The following is a 19,366-nucleotide window of genomic DNA, read 5'->3' on the forward strand; positions in this document are numbered from 1 at the left end:
TAACACAGTCCCCATTCTGACTCACTTAAGTGTTTCCCTCCTCTGCAAGCCCACTGTTGTTCTTTATCTGACTAAGTATTTAGCTTATTCTGCTGAAAGGATTTCCTGTTAGCTCCGGGACCAGCTCCAGCATTCAGAGCTTTGCTTCTCAGCCCGTAAACACATACGTGACAACCTCTCTTCCACGTACGACGCTCAGTCCACCCACCCACCCACCGACCCGCCCGCCTTCCCTTCCCTTCCCTTCCCGTATTTCAACAGAGCCAACAAGTGGTTACTGCTGGGATTTCCAAAAGTGTAAAAGAGGCTCACGTCAGGGTTGGCTTGTATAATCAGCCCATTCTACCGGAGAGGGGGCCTTGTCGGGAAGAAAGCTTAACACCAATGTAAATAAAACATTTTCCTGAGGAAGTTTACCCGTTCTCATCGTGCCCAATCAATCATCAAATCAAAAAACAATGAGATTTGTGCCTTTGACGTCAGAGAATATGTCCCATCCAATTGTTCGTCTTTAACCCTCAAGCGTTTGGGAGGGGAAAAAATAGTTTTCTTTGCGTGCGAGCGTTAGGCCGAGAGAACGAGACAAATGCAAGTTGTGCAATTGGCTCTGAGCGTTGGAAACAACGGCATGAGTGTCTTTGGGAGAGAACCGCAGTCATGACTTGCTTTCGGCTGAGGAGGAGGAGAAGTCTTTGCTTTCATGCTGTTGTTGTCTCTTCACAAGATTTGGTACAAAACAGAGTCATGTTGTTTCTTATAATATTCTCCTTATTTTGGTTTTATTGAACTGTGAATCATGACATGTTGTATGAACAGATTTGGTACAAAACAGAGTCATGTTGTCTCTTATAATATTCTTGTTATTTTGGTTTTATTTAACTGTGAATCATGACTTGTTCTCTCCTCCTGCTGGGATTAAATCGGAATATCGGGCACCCAAATGCGTTCTCTCTCTCTCTCTCTCTCTCTCTCTCTCTCTCTCTCTCTCTCTCTCTCTCTCTCTCTGACATCGTTTTATCCTTCTGGAAATGACAGCGCACATCCTGTGTGACTCATCAGTTTGACCAATGATGATCTTCTCTAATCTAATTACAGACAGTCCAGTGCTCTAGTTTGCGTTTTATTATCCTTAGCAGAGGCCTCGTCAAGGATCCCTGCGGAACTCCTTGCAAACAAACACGACTTTGTTTAAAAAGTGACCTTCGTTTTAAAGTGAACTTTAAAAGTTACTTGGAAAAATAAAGAATCATTATATAAGCACTAAAAAGTGGTGCACTTTGGAGTTCAAATAAAACGATTTGGGAGAACATGCCGCAAAACAATAAACAAATACAAATGTGGAGTGCAAATTTTTTGAAGTTGTGACAGTTGGCCTTGAAATTAGAGAAATTAATTCAACCAGGATTATTCTCCACTTTGGTGTTGTTCTGCAAAGTATGTTGTCAAAAGTTGATTTAATGCCTCGTGCATTGTGATGCTTTTCTTTTAGCTGTGTAACATGCACATGCAAAGTAGAAAATTGCCTTTTTTTTTTTTTTTTAACGGTCAAGCAGCACTTTCATCTGCAGTATCCTGATTGGAAAAAATGCAATCTCGAGTTAATCGCCCTTGAACAAAGTCATAAACATGTGGAAGCTTTTCCCATTGGAATGGTTAATTGCTAATTGAGCCCTTCGGTCGGGAATCGGAAAGAAAGTACGTTTTGAACAATCACAAATACAATTAAAATTAACAACTGAAGTTCTTGCTCCCTATTCCGCTTCCGGAATGAATTTGTTGGAATACTTCAATGTAATGCAGTCGAGTTCCGTGTCATTGCCTGCGCTGCGAGTGACTCTGCCCTTTGTGGACTCGCCGTTTTTGCCAATTGTCTGTTGACCAAACAGCTGGTGACCTCAAAATCACTTCCATGAACTTTCCTCTATTTCCAGAAAAAGCACCATATAAACAGTAACAGGAGGCCACGGTGACCTCTCACCTTCGGCCCGGTTCTACTGTTTGCCCCTACCTTGGCTGCTAGCTGCTATAAAATTTAGCAGGTCAAGAATGCTTGAGTTATTTTTGTATCATGCAGAATGCAATTCTATATTGCATTATTTCATTTTGTACAGACTTTAAGATGGATGCAATCAAAGCATAATCTTTATTTATCGTCAAGGTGTAACTTTTGCATTTAGCATTTCTTTGTATACGTGCAATGCTTCATGCAACGGGATCAACCTTTTACCTGATTCGGATTTGTCAAAGACCAAACGGCACTGCTGACACTACAGATGATAAACAAAGTGGAAGGGGGGGGGGGGGGTGGAGTCCTTTAGGAACATTCTATTTTTGGAGTTTGACCGCTTGTCTTGGCCGCACTCCACATGTCAAGTGAACTTTGTCGGTTTGGAGGACATTTGTTTACCCTGAAAGCGGTGAGCTCATTGGTGCTTCAAATGGAGTTTCACAAGATTGCCTGAAAACGTGTGAGAACACGAGCGAGAGAGCCACTAATGGCTGCGGCCGTCTTAATTGCCTGAAATGAGTCGCCTAACTTCCTGAGGGAATCAGGATGTCTCGGACAGAGGAAGGATATCAACTGTAATCGCATCTTTTCTTTTCTAAAATTACATCTCAAATCATTTTAGCCGTAAACCTGCTGTGAATTGCAAACTACGAATAAATACTTTACACCGATTCCAGCAAATGTTTGCAAATATTAAAATGAAGCAGTTGTCACTGCCATTATCTCCAAAACATGCAAGCACATAGAAATTGAAGGCACAGATGGCATGGAACGTTAATACCCTCATAAACAAACAGATTGGAGTCGATGGCAAGCTTCTGCAGCGTCTACATCAGCATGTAGGGGTCAGGCTAGCTCCACAAAAAAGTCCCTGGTACTGCTCTAGTCATTTCCCAAGGTGTGCTTCTTAGGACTGCCTAACACCAAGAGGCCATTGTGTTGTTTTTCGGAAAATCTCTACAGCAAATGGCAATGCGGGTTTCTGTTCTTGACCTAATTGGCTTGATGATTATCATGCTCTTGGGTTGTTTACTCACATGTGTCAGTTTGGGTGGATTTGGGACCAAATTGCTAAAAAAAAAAAAAAATTTCACTGGAAGACAACAAAAGTTTGAGGATGAAGATTTAATTTGGGGGAGGGGGTGACCTGGAGTGCACAGTGCACAAGAAATGTGTGCTAAAGTCATATTTAGGTGTCCACATAGCTTATTGTGCTTATTTTTAGGGGGGAAAAAAACACAAGCAAACATATAAAATAGTCGAACTATGACCGTCGAGATTCTATTTTGCGAGTTGCGGTGTACGGCCACTAAGTGCATAGTAAGCTCGCTTTGTTGACCTTGAGAAGCTCGTCCGGCTCACTCGGCAATGTGTGTGTCGTCCATCCCAAAGCCTTATGTCTGGTTTCCAGAAACAAAAAAAAAAGTATTTCCTTGAAAGTAGTCCTTCTTTGATGAAAAGTAGATACCATTTTCCAGCAGTACACACTCTGATTAAAGTGTCAATATAAGTCGAAAGAAAGCTCTGTTGGAAAGCAAAACTAAAGTTAGCCTATGTTCTTGGAATCTCCTTCCGAGAATACGCCGCTGTTGTCTTATTTTTTATTTTTTTCCACACGAAGACAGTATATTATGTTTATGCTGCTCTCAGCTCAGACTGCTGTGGTTGTTTGGATGGGAAACACACCAAAGGGGAGAAAAGGTGTTTATTTGCCAACAGCTGGCTCAGCAAGAAGTCCGAGGTTCTACCCCAAACACCCGTGAACTTTACTTGTGTGGTGTGGCCTCAGTGAACTGGTATTGCAACTCCCAAAAAAAACAAACGGCTTATCTTGTTGTGACTATGCGGCCAGGCTTGAAAATTTTGCCAGGCAGCGCAACAAGCGGCTGATATTTGAGATCAGACATATTTCCATTGTCATCGTTGGTGTCACCATGTACTCCCTTGGCCGTCCACACACACACCACACACATGCATGGCCTACTAACCCAGCTATCAGGCAAGCCCGTGTGGCAGGCCGCCTGCTTGTCCGGCGTGCTTCAGCACATAAATGGCATGTTGGCCACAACTGACAAACTGTAGCACGTGAGCCGACTGCTGATGCTCGCAATAACATTCAGGGCAGTAGCGCAAAATAAAAATGGGACAGCAACACAAACTGTACATCGTGAATACGATGGAGAAAGCTCCTTGCTCTCTTGGCATTACTTTTCAAAGAAAGAAATGTTGGACTTGACTTTCACATTGTTCTTGTGTGATTGTTTCAAATGAATCACACGAGGGTAGATATTGCAAACACGTCATCATCTCATACTTTTTTGCTTTGCTGTATTTCATTGCAAACAAAGGCAAACAGCCAGCCAGGGTGCAGGCTGCGGCTGGAGCCAGCTAGATCAGACCGGTAGCTGTTGGAGGCGGAGTGGAGTGGAGTGGAGCGGAGGGGGTTAGAGGAAGAGGAGGGGGTTGGATTGCGCTTGTTGGTGACGATGATGAGGAACTTGGGGCTAGAAGGAATGGATACAATGGCTGGAGGAGGGGAGAGGAGGGAGGTTAAGTGTTTTGCAGGGAGGATGGATGGATGGATGGATGGATGGTCTGGCACACAGACAGCTCTGGGTGCCCCTCCATACCCCCCCCCCCCCCTAAATTGGTCAGTGATGTAATGCAGGCGAGTGCTATTTATAGCCGGGCCGCTGCACAGCTTCCATAGCGTCAGCACACATTGATCAGCAGGGAGGATGAGAGCAGCAATCAACTAACCAAGTGTTGCCTTTGCTTGTTTCCCATGTAAATACAATTGCATGGCTAAACTTTTCAACATTTGAAATGAATTCTCAAAGCGCCTTTGAGACTAACCCCCCCCCCCAAGAAAAAAGATTTTCCATTCAACTTTATATTCATCGTATTAAGTTGATGTTAAGAAATGCATATTAGTCAAGCGATCATATTTTTCTTAAAATTAAATGAACTGCAAACATGAAATGTGATTTTGCTGACAGGGTGGACATTTTTGCCCTTGACTTTGCAACATGTTTCTGTTAGCAAGCTAACCTGTTGAAGAAATAAATGTCAAATTGATCTCAGATATCAGTAGATAAATCATTATGACAAAGTGGACATTTGACTACAGTGAATAACAAAAAGGGGGGCCAGTCATCCAATGACAGGGTGGACATCAGTTTCCGGGACACATGCTAAATATTCAATATCATGAAGAAAATCAAATATACATGATCCGTTTTATCAAGTAGCTGTGGACTAGTAGGTGGAGCAGCAGCTCATTATATAACCTTGTAATTTTGCAATCAATGTCTGCTTTTATTTTTGCATGCTTCTTTCCTGTTCAACCAGTCTTCTAGCTCCTGCAGGCAAGCCGTTACACGACACGCATTATAACCCTGTTCTCTGCAATGAATTAGTTTGTAGCCTGAGGGTCTAGACACGTCGACTCCTTACGCCAAGCACAATCGAGAAATCCAACGGGGGTCAAAGCCCGCGGCGGTAGATAGGTCCCGATAAAGCCTCCGTTCCGTCTACACCTGACTCCTTCCCGCCCTGATAACCTCTTTCCTGGGAGAGGTCATCATTACCTTTAAGAATATGAACAAAGGCCGCATGCTGTAACCATGACCTCCAAACAGACAGAACCCATCTCAGATAATAAGACCAGTAAAAAAACAATTACAGAGTCGCCCGTTTGCTAACAGCAAACCTCGATAGCTGCAGGACAATGCGTTAAGTCATTTTAAAACATGCTTAACTGTCACGCAAGTGAATGTTATCTCAAAAAGTGGAGACTAATAAATTACGTTGCCATAACTCTGCCCTGGAGGTTTGTTTTTCATGGCTTTGAATGTGAGTTTGCGTGCTCGTGTTGATTCTACCACTTGAAGGAGTTGCTTTTGTTCTGGGGTGGGGGGGGGGAAGAAGTGTTAAAAGAAAACGAATGTCACAAAGGCAAAACACACATCAAGAGTTTTATATTTCACTTTGAGGTGATTCCAGATCGTTCTTTATGTATTCATTTGTTTTATTTGCATTTCAGTTACCTTGTACATTTGGTGAGCACGTCTGCCTCCTGGTTTCGGTTCTTGTTTGAAACCTCCACTGCCATAATGGCCCTACCTCTTCTTGCCAGATATTCATTCCCTGTTGCTTTTGTTTTTCTCAATTCTATGGGTGTGTCCCTCTATGCTGGCAAGCTCCGAGCTACCTGAATGGCTTCTCAATTCCTGGAACATGAGTTCCTTTTCTGGGCCATCCCGCCCACTCACCCCCTGCAGGCTTTGGATGGGGAAATGGCTGACTCAGGAGTTCTTTTTTTTTTTTATGTAAAAATGATGACTCTTATTCAAGATATGGAAAATCCAAAAATTGTCATTTCATTTTTTTTTTTTTGCGAGAAATCATATCTGCCAACATAAAAGCTGGTACTAATACATTGTGGCCTGCTGCACTTTTGTTTTTGGGCCCATTTGTATATCGTAATATTAAACATGGCCTTCATCTGAAGGTTACAGAGGAAAAAAAGTGAAGGATATGACAGTTTAAAAAGAAATAAAAATGAAACAAAAGCTGAACTTCACAAGGTATCACAGGAATAAAAAAGTGTGCAAATGGCCCTCCATTTATTTGCATGTGGACATCCCTGATCCATATGGTAACATTGAAGACATTCAGGTTCTGTTACCTGAAGCACTGCACTGCCTGATGGATGTAATGTGAGGAGAAACAAACAACAGGTTATCATTCACTCCTCTTTTGTGACACTCCCTTGGCATCGACCACACGGCCTCCGAAGCGCCCTGTCGTGTTGGCAGCGGCCTTTTTTTCGTCCGAGGTTAATGATGGTTGTCTGCTGCCTTCATTGGCTGGTTCCCAAGTTTAGTTTTGTCTCAAACATATTAGCTTGATTTTTGTCACGTGTGTTTGTTTGTTTCAATGCACTGGTCAGGCATATTGTAAAAACATTTGAATTTCCAGCAATATGGAAAATGTGAGCGCTGCCGCAATAGAATACACAGATAAGAATGTTGTGTTAAGTATTTAAAAGTCTGCTAGCTTAAGGCTATCTCAAATAGTCCCGACTTCTATATTGCTTTATGCTGTGACATCAGAAGTGTGCTTTTAAGATTATGACACAACACCTAATTTTGTTCTTTTGCTTTGACAGATTTGCTTCCTGGTGTCCACTTTCCGGGGCCGGGTGTTTTCAGAAGACAGTTGTGCAGCTCTGGCACTTTTCCTTCACTATTTCTACCTCAGCCAGTTCTTCTGGATGCTCATACAGGTAATATCAAGCTTGAGGACCCTTTTTATTTCTATCTATCCTTTAAAAGGTCCAGTCTGTGCGTGTCTATAAGAATAATTATTTAAATGGAATTTCTGATTTATCAGCCAAAACCTTTTCATTTTTATCATCATTTCAGTCTTTTAATCATCTTTGCAGGGTCATTCAAAGTGTCGAGATGAAAGTAGACGAGAATGCTGCATAACTTGACTTTTAAATCTTGACTGGTACCGACCGCTTAGCAAGCCGCTCCTTGTGTGACACCGTCTGACCCCTTTTTTGAGAATGGGGTCATTGTTGTTTAATACAGTGACTCTCAGATCTAGCCCGGAAAAATACTTTTGTGTCACGTGTTCAACTCACTGACAAACCAGACAAAAGCTCTTGAAGCTACAGAGGCTGCAATTACGATACTACTGTATATCACAGACACTTTGATGGTAATTGAAGGCTGTCATCAAACCTCTTTGTCCTCCCCAAAGTCTTTCCATCTGTGATATCTCACCACTCCTCTCAGGCAGACACTCAAAAAGCCCAGCTCCCGATACTAACAGGCGCCAGCAAACCAATTTCAAACCACGAGGAAATCAATACATTGGGTGGATTTATCTGTGCCAGCAGCTAATGGTCAGGGGAATGTCTACCAACACGCTACGCTGCCAGAAGGCAGGCAATATCTGGATCCGGACCGGATTTTGCTTGCTAGGCTGTAAAGCGGGGCTCAAGGCTTGGGCTTTTAGGAAGGAAGCATATTATGACATAACGCAGCTGCAAAAAAAAATGTTAGCTTGCGAGTTTGTCACACAAACACTGCAGTGTTTTGCCTTCATGTACGAAGCTTATGTCCAGTCAGTGACCCGGGAGTTATTCACCCAAACAGTTGAGGCAACAACAAGTGGTAATTTAGCCTTAAAATAACAGCTTCATGCTATGCTGGCTTGTAATAAAGAAATAGTGTCATGTCATTGCCATGGCGACCCCTAACCACCTATTGACCTGGGACATTATGAAAACAGTATGAATAAATAACTTATTTTAGTCCTTTTGCAGCCTGCCTATTTCATGTAGCCACCTAATCCTCTTAGTTTTAAACATCACATAACTTCCTTTGAAGTCATAGTTTACCGATGTAACTAAACTGTGAAAGTTGACATCTTGGTTGAATTGTGTATTGTAAGACCAAAGAGGCGTCACTGTATTTCTTCCTGGAGCCTGATAGAGGAATAACAGGACATATCATTTTCCTTGGGCACATCCTAACATTTCCCCACAGACACAACTATCTGCAAATAAACACACTTGTCTAGCTAACCCCAAGCTAAACATTCTATTTTTCGTGTTCCTTTCCCAACTTCGACCTCCGCTATCAAAAGTCATTGAGTTCAACATCATCCATTTATTGTGACTGGACGGCTCCGGCCTGCTCTCATCCAAGGCAAAAGCCGATCTCGCTCGTGACGTTTCCCTATTGTATTTTTTGACGCACACTTGAGCTGTTACACAAGCAAAATGTGGTTTTGCGGGCCGCCCAGGCGTTTGAAGCGCCGTCCGCCAGGCCGGGCCGGGATACTTGTTACACAACGTCGTTATGATTATGGCAGAGCAGAGGTTGCCAGAGGAGGAGGTCACCATCCTATAACCTCCTGTTGCGTCACACATCATTACTGTCTTTGCGTTAACAGACAGATGGACAATCACAAACATCATCAGCTTTATAGGTGTCGTATAAAGGTTCATTACACTGAACAAAGAGCAGGACGGTTCTTTGTGTCCTCTCTGATTACGAGCGAGGCCCGAACACAACTTCATTTATCGCTCATTTTAAGCTCTGCAAAGCTTCTCGATGACAAATAATTTCGGTCATGTGACATTTTCTCCACCTATGTCCCCAGGCGGTGAATTTCTGGCAGGTGCTTGTGATGAACGATGAGCACACCGAAGGCCGATATCTGCTCTACTTCCTGCTGGGCTGGGGGTTTCCTGCTTTCATTATCATCATCCTGGTCATCGTGTTGCTAGGAGGCTTCGACTGGACCATCCATGCCGTCTACGGATTGGTGTTTAGTGATGTGTGAGTGGACAGTGTTATTTTTTTGGGAAGTGACATAACTTGTTTTCGAAAGTACACACCTGATCTGGTGACATCATGTGAGGCGATGGCTCAGCCAATCAAATGAATGAACCGAGTGAGTCGTTTACATGCGTCGAAACTCGAGTCTTCCCCTCAGAGCTGGAAAACTCACTTCCGGCAAAACAAATTAGAAAAGCAAACTGAAAACAACCCTCAGTGTGTATGTAGGTACGGACTATAAATAACTGCTTTAACTTCTGTAAGTACAAAGAACGTTAATCCTTGAAAAATAAGGAGCTTATGTGGAAAAACATACCTACACTGGACATATAAAAAATGTAAAGTAATATTTGTGCAAGTGGCTGGCAAACACTATTTCTAAAATTAGCTGGTGGCCCGAGGTGTGCCTGTTATCCTTGGGCCCGAGTGTGCACGCCAGCTTCCCGTGGGCGGGTATGTGGCCCTGAGACAGTGGGCGCATAGATCCGACATTTACAGATACAGAGGAGTATTCAGTGTGCCCAGGAAAAGTCAAGTTGGCCTTCCTCTTTTGCGGGAAAGAGGCAGCATTCATCATGGTAACCGTCAACCGCTGGGATGCTGATAGGATTCACTTGCCATACTCAAAATTGACCTTTACTGACAATAAAATCAACTAAATAAATGTTGTGTATTTAAAGAATCACATTTATTCAAAAGTAAGCTTCATGCTAACAAAATAACAAATAACAGCTAATATGTGCTGATGAAAGCATCGTAACGTTTGCTATTTACTTCAAATGTTATAGGTCGATTTGTTTTCAGCAGGATTTACCTTAAGAGATTTTTCACAACAGTGAGCTCTCACTCCCCCTCCACAAGGCCACCACAGGACAAATATGAGCGAGCGTATTGATGCTCTCACAGTCCATCTATGTGATGCAATTGTCTATTTTGGCATACCTCCTCCCATGTTATGGCTACATGGCGACAACCCAGCCAATTAGTTGTTCCTCTGTAGTCACTCCAGACTAAAGTCCTATCTGGATCCCGCACTCCCACCTCACTTGCAAAATAGACCAAGTCACATGAATGTTTTGCTGCTTGCTCGCCATTTAGTTTCGTAATAGTGTGTGGATTTTCCCAGATTCAGCTGGGAAAAGGAATTCTGTGAGGTGGCTGATAAAAACAACCACATCAAGAGATCTAGCTGATGACCATTTTCGGAGACACGCCTGATCTTCATTGACCTCATCAATCCAAAATTGAGAATAATAATGTTGACAAGCTAGATGAAATAGATGATTTTCTTTTCTCCATTACATTGAATGCCACAAGCAACATCTTAGCAGGGCGGTTGCGATGTTTGACGAGGGATGACTTGTCAATTTGCCTTCATATGTGTTTAGGTGCTTCATCCCGAACATCTATGCTGCTTTGTGCGCCGCCGTGCTGGTGCCGCTCATCTGCCTAGTCGTCGTACTGGTCGTCATCTTTCACGCCTATAAAGTGTCTTACCAGTGGAAGGCGTACGATGACATCTATCGCGGGCGCGCAAACAGCACAGGTTGGTGACACAATCTTCAAATGTGCAAGATGTTACTGTGTGGAGTGTGCTCACTTTTGTTGCCAGCGGTTTAGACATGGTCATGGATGTGTGTAGATTAGAATTTGAGATTTCTTCCATTATTGTTAGTTATAAAAATCTTAATCATAAAATATTTGTTTTCCAATACATTTGACTGCAAATCACATTTTGATCTAATTAATTGATGGAATAATCAATAGAATAATCAATTCTCAAATTATGCAATTGTGAGTAAGCTCTCTGCGCGTTGCATTATTTTTATTGGGGCAGTTGATTTGCACGCTTATACACTGACGACATTTTAGAAAAGATCTAATATGTTGACAAAAATATGAGCCATGTAATCACTTTTTGAGACACATTTTGAAATAAAGAACAAACTAAACCGTAAAAAAACAAAGTTGCATGAAGTCAAAATTACATTTGTGCAATTCAAGTTTTGCTCATGTGAAAAATAATGAAAAGCAGGAATGTGTCGTTCCAACGCGGCTTCGAAAAACATCTCCCGATGTTTGACTTCAACCACAAAGTGATGAGATAATCTCGAGGCTAATCTGTGTGAGAGTGCAGTATGCGGGGCCGCACGTAGAAACTCAGACGGAACACGTGAAGACTGTTGACGTCACTAAAATGCTTGTTCTTGCACTTTCTGTTCAGAGCCAAATAGACCGATGGAGGGGGGGGGGAACTCTGAACCTATGGATTAACTAACAATGGGCTCTATTTTAAGCAAAGCCTTATCAGAACACCCACTAGCTGCACAAGGTGTGTTTGCAAGACAAGATGTTCCTTCCAGCTGATTAAATATCTGGTATTGCGTTCTTATGCCCTCCGGTGTTCCCTCACCGCACTTTGATCACTGATTGGCGGGGAATGTTAGCACACGCAAACCAGATGGGCGAGGTTTGCTTGCGGAACGTTTCTTTAAACATGACCTATCCCGTGTTTGAATTATTGGATTAATATTCAGTTTTAAGTTTGCACGATACCGCTCGACGCGTTTGAAGGAAGGCCGCGAGGTTAAATCAGCACTCGTGCAAAGCCGCCGCAGGCGCTCCTGCGTGGCTTTCAACTGCAAAACAAAATGTTTTTGCAAAAACAGCGCTGCTGTGCGAGCGGCTCGGCCCGCACGACTTGGGTCGGTCGGCTCGAGACAGCTGCTTGTTGTTACAGCTGGCGACCTCTGCGAGACAGCCGTGTCAGCGTCGGCCGGCCGTTTTGGTTGAACCCGCTCCGTCTTCTCGGTTTATCCTCTCGCAGCGGGACGTCGGTCCGATTCAATGTAAACCGGAGGCCGGCCCGTGCAGGGGTTTCAAGTGTTTATTTCTTAGCCAGCCAGAACCTTACAGTATATTCAACCTCAGTGTCAGCCGAGCACCAAGAATGTGTAACATCGACCCCACACACGTTCTGGGAAGGCAACAATATTTGACCCTAACCTTTTCAAAATATTGATGCTACACTGCCACATGATCAAAAAAAAAAAAAAAAAGGCAGTACTTTTGCAGCCCGACCCCTACTTGGCTGTGCTTCTGTAGAAGTTCCATCTCGGCTTTGGAATGTGCTTACATGGTTGGAAAAGTCCAAAGTGGGAAGGGAGGAGGTCCAGATAGATGTGCCAAGAGTGACAAGGGAGCAGGAAAGTCCAAAAAGACCAAGGTGGAGTCCCATCCGGTCCTGACGCAAGTGATGGTGTGGAAAGAGCCGGCCAGATAAGAGCGAAAGGAAGTTGGAAAGCGGGATACGCTGGTGGAAATGGCACCTAAGTGAAACGTGTTTCAACCCTACTCGTCAAGTGAAGTGTGCACACGGGCTGCTGACTGAATTTTTGCAAGGTCACTTTCAAATCCACGCTCTTGCTACGTGCTCCATGAGGGCTTATCTAAGTTCCACGTTCTCAAGCTGCACAGATTTGGCCACAATGAAGCCTGCGGCTGCACATGTTTTTACTCCCCATAAAAAGTCACATTAGCAAAGCTTCAAATGATTTTTTTTTATGTTTGTGAATTGGTTTGTTGCTTATATATATATTTTTAAAATGTCTTCCAGAGGTGCCGCTGATCCTCATCATGTTCCTGCTCATCTCTCTGGTGTGTTTGTGGGCCGGACTTCATATGGGCTACAAACATATGTGGATGCTTGTCCTCTACATCATCTCCAATTGCCTGCTGGTGAGATCATCGGCAAACTTACTTAGCTAATGTTTATTTATTTCATGTTTATTTAGCTGTTGGTTTATTTACTTGGGTTGTGATTGTAGGTTATTGTGGACGGTTAAAGACTAATCACAAGGCAAACTGGGATTGCCCGGGGAGGGGGTTCCGAGATTTCCAGAGGCCCTCAAACATCTCGTAAAAATAGATTCTTTTATTTTGGGAGTTTGTCTGATGAAAGCTGCTCGATTTCACAGAGGTTGATTTTCTTCAATTTAAAAGTAGTAATTAATTGTCTTGGAAATACTTTGCATCTTAGGAATATAATGCGTATTCACTAGACAAAAAAAATCCTCCCTGTTACCGCCTCGTCCAGTCCGACCGTTTGTTTTGGTCACAGCGGCGCCGACGTAATGCGCCTGTAAAAGTGTGTGGTAGCTCTCGGTGATATGTGCCATGTATGTGCAAAAGACAACAGTGTGGCACCAAAGTCAATTTATTTTGTTGGAACCAACGCAGCATCATCAGCAATGATGTCAATGTTGAGATTCCGAACGGCAAATGTAATTCGGTGACATCGTGCAATGTTTTTTCTAGCCAATGGCGTAACCATGCACCTAAAAGTCAAAGGTCATTACTTTCTGGTCTTGGAGCACTGCTGTGACATTCCTTTACTGAAACGATGTCATAGTTTTGAAGAAGCTTGAGTTGAGTTTCCAGCTTCTGTACAACATTCTTTCCAAATAGGAACTATGGGCATGACCTTTACAGTGTCGTTGAAGCATTTGAAATATCAAATGGCATCCAGGCGCTACGTCTCATCCACGTCACCCACTTGTTTGCACTCGTCCTCTGTTTATACTCCATTTCCATCACCTTTACATCTCTCATTTGTTCTGTTTGACCTTCTCTCGGCACATGTTCTCTCCACTGATCAGGGCACACTTACATAACAGCCTGTCGCTATTGGCTGCCCAGGCCGCTAATGATCTGCGCTTAAGCACCCATGTCCCTTTCATGTCCACCGAGCCCAACGTACAAACCTCGGCACATGCTTTTCAGAAGGTCTTTGTGGATAATTTCACGCACACTTTACCGCCCGTGTCTATGTCACGGGTCGGAGACGGGTGTCGTGAAATACAAGATGGCCGTGCGGTATTTGGCGCCTCGGCGTTTTTGGGCTAATTCACATCCTGCCGCTGTTTGACCAGGAGGTTTTGGTAATGCTGCGGAAGTGGTGCAAACACAAATAGTAGGGCGCCGATGATGTCATGTCCCGTCGATGAAGTCATCTATTAGCATGATGTGTTTATTAATTTAAAAAACAAACTCATTTTGTGTTTCTTTGCAGGGCGTGCATGTGTTTGCACTCTACTTTGTCATGCACAACCTCCTGTGTTGTCCCGCAAAAGCCACGTACAATGTGGAAATGAGCGGCCACGACAGTCCGGACTCGGCCTATCAGGGAGCGGGCCCGACCACCGTCGGGGCTGACATCAACAAATCAACACAGAACCTCATCAGCGCCATGGAGGAGGTAAAATGTCATTTTGAGCAATTTTTAGCGTGCAAAAAAAAATATATTGCATCACGAACTTCCTGAATAATTCCATTTTTAAAAGGTCAATGTATCATGAATTCATCTTGATGAATGAGTAATACTGATTGTCATCTCCTCCTTCATTTTGACTAGATTTACCACCAAATCAAGACGCGAGTTGAGTCAGTCATTGTCACCCAAAAAAAAAGCGTGACGCTTGACTCACACTAATGCAGTCTTCCCCCTCCTTCATCTCCTTTATTCCCAGGCCCTCATTCCCATGTCTGCAGGTGCCCCCCATTACCGCTCCTCCTTCACATATTTCTCAGCTGAGTGCACGGGGAACATTTCTACCACATTGACGTTACGTAACGTCCACTCATCTCACTCACAGCCTTCACTCTTAACAAGCCGTCCGTCATGTCCTCGCGTTGGAGGCAGTGTACACATAAAAGCAAACATGGCTCTGTATCTTCAAGCCCCGTCCGTCCCTGGAGAATGCCCTATAAGGACGAGCGAGAGGTAGAAGTCCCTCCGCTCACGGGAATCTGCTAATCTTGTTTTATTCATGAGAGCACACTCCTTCCTCTGCGGGATTTAACTCGAGAGCGATAAGACACAATGAGTCGTACCAGCAGGTGTTCCCAAGTTGGAGGGGAAATTTGGACACACGGGTGGAACGGACAATGAGGTGGATAGAGGAAGATGATCTGAGGGTGTGGCCATATGGAGGAGCGTTTACATGGAAGGCCGTAAAAGTCAAGCTTCTTTTGAATTGAGGAGATTCTTGTCCAACCCTCCCATTGATAGGCAACCAGTCCAAGGTGTGGTCTGACATTTTTTCCATCACTTCTTCATATATGGATTCTTGGTAAAAAAAAAAAATTCCCTTAGCAACAACTATTGTTCGCATATAAAAAATAGACAGGCAAATCCAGATGAATCCAACCTTGGTTAAGGTATAGCGTCTGTTTAGTCTTGCGCTTGAGTTACGAGCTGCTTATTTAACCCCCTAAAACGGCCACGTGACCTCCCGTTCACCCCGTGAACTCACTGTGGCCTTGTTCTTAACCCTTCGGGGTGCTTGAACGACGTGGACTCTGGCTGACCCAAACTCATCACGGAAACATGACGTCACCACTGACGCTGTGTGTGAAAGTATTACGATGATGGGAGTGGGCCAGCCCCGCCTCACCCTTTATTTTTGTCATATTCCTATTTTCTTCAATGTTGAGTCACTTGAGCGAAGCAAATGACCGTTTTCCAAAATCTCGGGCCAGGTTTCCGCAGATTGGGAGCATCCGTCGCTGAGGACCAGTACTCAACCCACGAGCGCTTTCAAGCCCAGTCCGGAGATGGGAACGTACCCCGCAGAGGGCGGCTTCATTAACACCGACTTGGTCATGGGCGACGACGAGTCCCAGGAGTTTGACGACTTCATATTTGCCTTAAAAACCGGTATGGACGCCTCTAAAAGCGCTGATGAGTACAAGAGCAGGAATAGTTTGTGGAATAGAAATTTAAAGCAGCGACGTCCACCTGTTTTTATCCATCTCGGGCGGCGGCCATGTTGATGCTCACTGTCGACCGCCAGTGACATCACAGTTGCTCAGCGCTCAGATCACCTGTTTTTTCAAGCCGTGTCATTTTATTTGCGGTTCCTCCAAGTCACCAAGTTCACCAAGTGAACAAACCGGTTTCCCGTCGCTGTGCTCCGCAGTGCTAATGGAATCTAGCTGTCATTTAGCAATAGTACATGGAGGCAATTATCGACACTTACAAATAAAAATTCCTTCTAATTCTTAGAATCCCTTAGCTGTTCATTGACCTATAAATGCTTCCTCTACTGTCAGACACGACATCACCTCGTCAGTCAACATACTTTCCATTTGAGTCATAGGCACATTTGTTAATTAAGGAAGCAACTCCCATACACCTCACATTGAACCGGCGGCAGAAATAGACTTCAACTCATGTTTGTATAAAAAAACAAAAATGACCGAGGCCGATATTTCTTTTTATATACTGATAAGACATATTGTAAGTTTATAGGTCCTACTCAGGCCTCACTAAAAATCCCTTCAAGTAACTGGTTTCAAATTGAAAGTGATCGCTATAATTAGAAAACCGAGAACATGTTTGGATTGCTTGAAATGTTAAATTGAAGCATTCGGGTTTAGCACGTCCGTCTCATACTCGAGAGTTCCAAGTTTCCAAGGGAATGTATTTTTTAAAGAGTCATTTCTTCCAAATCTGTACGAACTTGAGCTGTGGTGACTTTTCGACCCCCTCCGCCACACGTTACACTGAACTTTTCACCCGTTTCACGACCAGCAGAGCGAAGCAGTCAGCCGGAAAAAGTTATTGTCTAATCTCAATTACATAAGAGGGCGAGGTTAAAATGCTGTGCGGTGGTAATGAAGGCTCTTCACACACTTCATTTGCTCGGGAACATTTTAAACACGTTCGTCGAGTCGTCGTGCGCTAAAACGGAGGGCTGATCATTAACGTGTTGCTTTTACTGCGAAAGCAAAGCATTTTCTTATCATCCCCGACTGAAGTGCAAACGCACGGCAGGCATAGAGCGGGAAGGTTTCGCTCGTATTCATGCTTAAAGAATGCTTAGAATTCTTATTTCTCATTTTGGCTACTCATATTTTGATCTTGGGCTGCTTTGTTAGTTCAGGACCTGGACGACTTGTTGTGACAGATGGAACTGTGATTTCGGCACTCACTAATGTATACCATAGTCTGCTTTTCATCATTGTGTGTGAAACACATCTGATAAAGCAGAGATAAAAATCACTTATGTCATACATAATTACACGGTGACATAAAGATTAAAGCCGAGAATGATTCAATATACGGTCACACTAACACTACTAAGAAGCGTGGGTGGGTGTTTTTTTATTTTTCCAGGGAGCGGCCTTGACATGAGCGACAATGAGTCCATCCCAGGCAGCCACGACGGTGGTAGCGTGAGCAGCTCCCAAATCGTGGAACTGCGAAGGATCCCCATCGCCGACACACACCTGTAACACCCCTCGTCCTCAGCGCAACAGTATTTTCAGACGAGGACACGTATTTGCACTAAAATGGTTTTTTTTGTGGGGGGGAGGGGATGATAGAACATTTTCAGAACAACTTTGATATGATTTGTACTGCTTTTATATGGATGGATGAACCTGTATCGGAATGTTTCACTAAATTAATGGATGCAGTTTTGAGTGGATGTTTTTGTAGCGACCTACTAAATGTGATAGAGCTCGTCTAACGTTAATAAATATTCCATTTTAAATATGGCTGTTTTTGGTATGAATTTCATACGAATTAGTACAGAAGAACTGTGCTTCTTGTTTATCAAAAAAAACCAGTAACCAACCACCTTATAATGTGATTTGTGCAGCTCAATCATCAATAATACACTTCATTATTTGTTCAAGCATGAAAATGACAAAGCACCTGAAAAACACTTTCAAAACACTGCTGAATAAATAGTTTGAAATAAAATGTGTTACTTTCCAAAGTTGCCTTTGGTTTTAAAATGGCGATTGTTTCGGTGTTACTGTCATGTTTTGTGGTTGTTGCTTTGATTTAATTAATTTTTTTACCTTGTGTCCATTTTTTTTCCCATGTTTCATTATCCTAGTTGTGTCCACCTGTGCTCCCGCCGCCACTTGTCTTTTTCTTTGTCTAGTACAGGCCTGTCCAACTTGCAGCTCCCGAATATCGGACATTAACAGGAATGCCAGAAATCGCACTAAGCAACATGCATAGTAAGTGAAAAAACTCTTTTGTAAATTGTTTTTCTTTGTGGACTTTGTTGAACTGAGAGTTTGTGTGTGTGAGACAATGTGTGTGTCAATGTTTTGAGTATTCCATGCAGCAGTGCTTTTTTTTAAATAGAATTACGCATTGTGTTTTCTGTGTATATTTTCAAAAAGGCAACTATTGCTGTTGATTGCAAAACATCAGCATATCAACACATTTTGGAATGTTGCATTAGCATTAAGCTAGATATACTTTCCTAAGTCTTGTGCTTGTTTTAAATCCACGTGCCATTCTCTGTTTTATGTTTACTCAGAACACTTCAACTGGGAGGGGCATTAAATAGCTTGAAGCCTCTTTTTAATCATGAACTGATCAATATTTGCTCAATGTTAAGTGAGTTGAATTGAGATCACTGCCACTGTAAAGCCCACGTACATTTCAAATATAATCAATGGGCGTGAGCGTGTGAAACATTATCTATTGTTGCACTCAATTGTATACTTGAGTCAAAGCTCTTGTAATGAGAGCCAGACTGACCCAGTTCTACATTCTTTGAATCAATACACCATTGAATAATAGTCTTTTAGAGTCTTCCTGTTTGGTCGCTTTTGGCATCTCTGACGTGACCTTCTGCAGAGAACATTGTGTGCAGCAGCAAACTCAATAACAGAATGGTCAGGTCGGAGCCGTATTGAATCACTCAATCGGCTCATTGTGACGTCCGTTAACGAGTTGAAAACTTGCATAAAGCAGATTTGACTCGCATCCAAATTTCTAAGACAAGCATTACCTAAGCTTTTTCTTTTTTTTTAAGAATAGAGAAGATCTTGGAAATAATTTCCCAGACAGCCTTTTACATTTCTCAAAAAGTGCTGAGTTGTACGGAGGTTTTGTCAATCTGTATTACGCACATGGCGCTTGTACTCCAACTACATTCCCCATGCCGCTGACACTTTTGTCTAAAGG

General features: G+C 43.1%; 1 protein-coding gene across 4 annotated transcripts in view; it reads left to right on the forward strand.

The window, feature by feature from the left end:
• Positions 1-17,927, forward strand: part of adgrv1 (adhesion G protein-coupled receptor V1) — a 59,727-nt gene extending 41,800 nt beyond the window's left edge. For all 4 annotated transcript variants that reach the window (XM_088376347.1, XM_088376348.1, XM_088376349.1 and 1 more), the window contains 7 exons: positions 7,182-7,298; positions 9,191-9,369; positions 10,758-10,915; positions 12,986-13,107; positions 14,441-14,626; positions 15,910-16,087; positions 17,549-17,927. In XM_088376347.1, the coding sequence (XP_088232473.1) occupies positions 7,182-7,298; positions 9,191-9,369; positions 10,758-10,915; positions 12,986-13,107; positions 14,441-14,626; positions 15,910-16,087; positions 17,549-17,667 (1,059 nt within the window). In that variant the 3' untranslated portion in view covers positions 17,668-17,927. The remainder of the gene's footprint in view (positions 1-7,181; positions 7,299-9,190; positions 9,370-10,757; positions 10,916-12,985; positions 13,108-14,440; positions 14,627-15,909; positions 16,088-17,548) is intronic.
• Positions 17,928-19,366: the final 1,439 nt, after the last annotated feature.

Source organism: Syngnathus floridae, chromosome 5 (genome assembly GCF_059516105.1).
Source record: "Syngnathus floridae isolate MCC-2025c chromosome 5, RoL_Sflo_1.0, whole genome shotgun sequence".
NCBI classification, from domain to species: Eukaryota; Metazoa; Chordata; class Actinopteri; order Syngnathiformes; family Syngnathidae; genus Syngnathus; species Syngnathus floridae.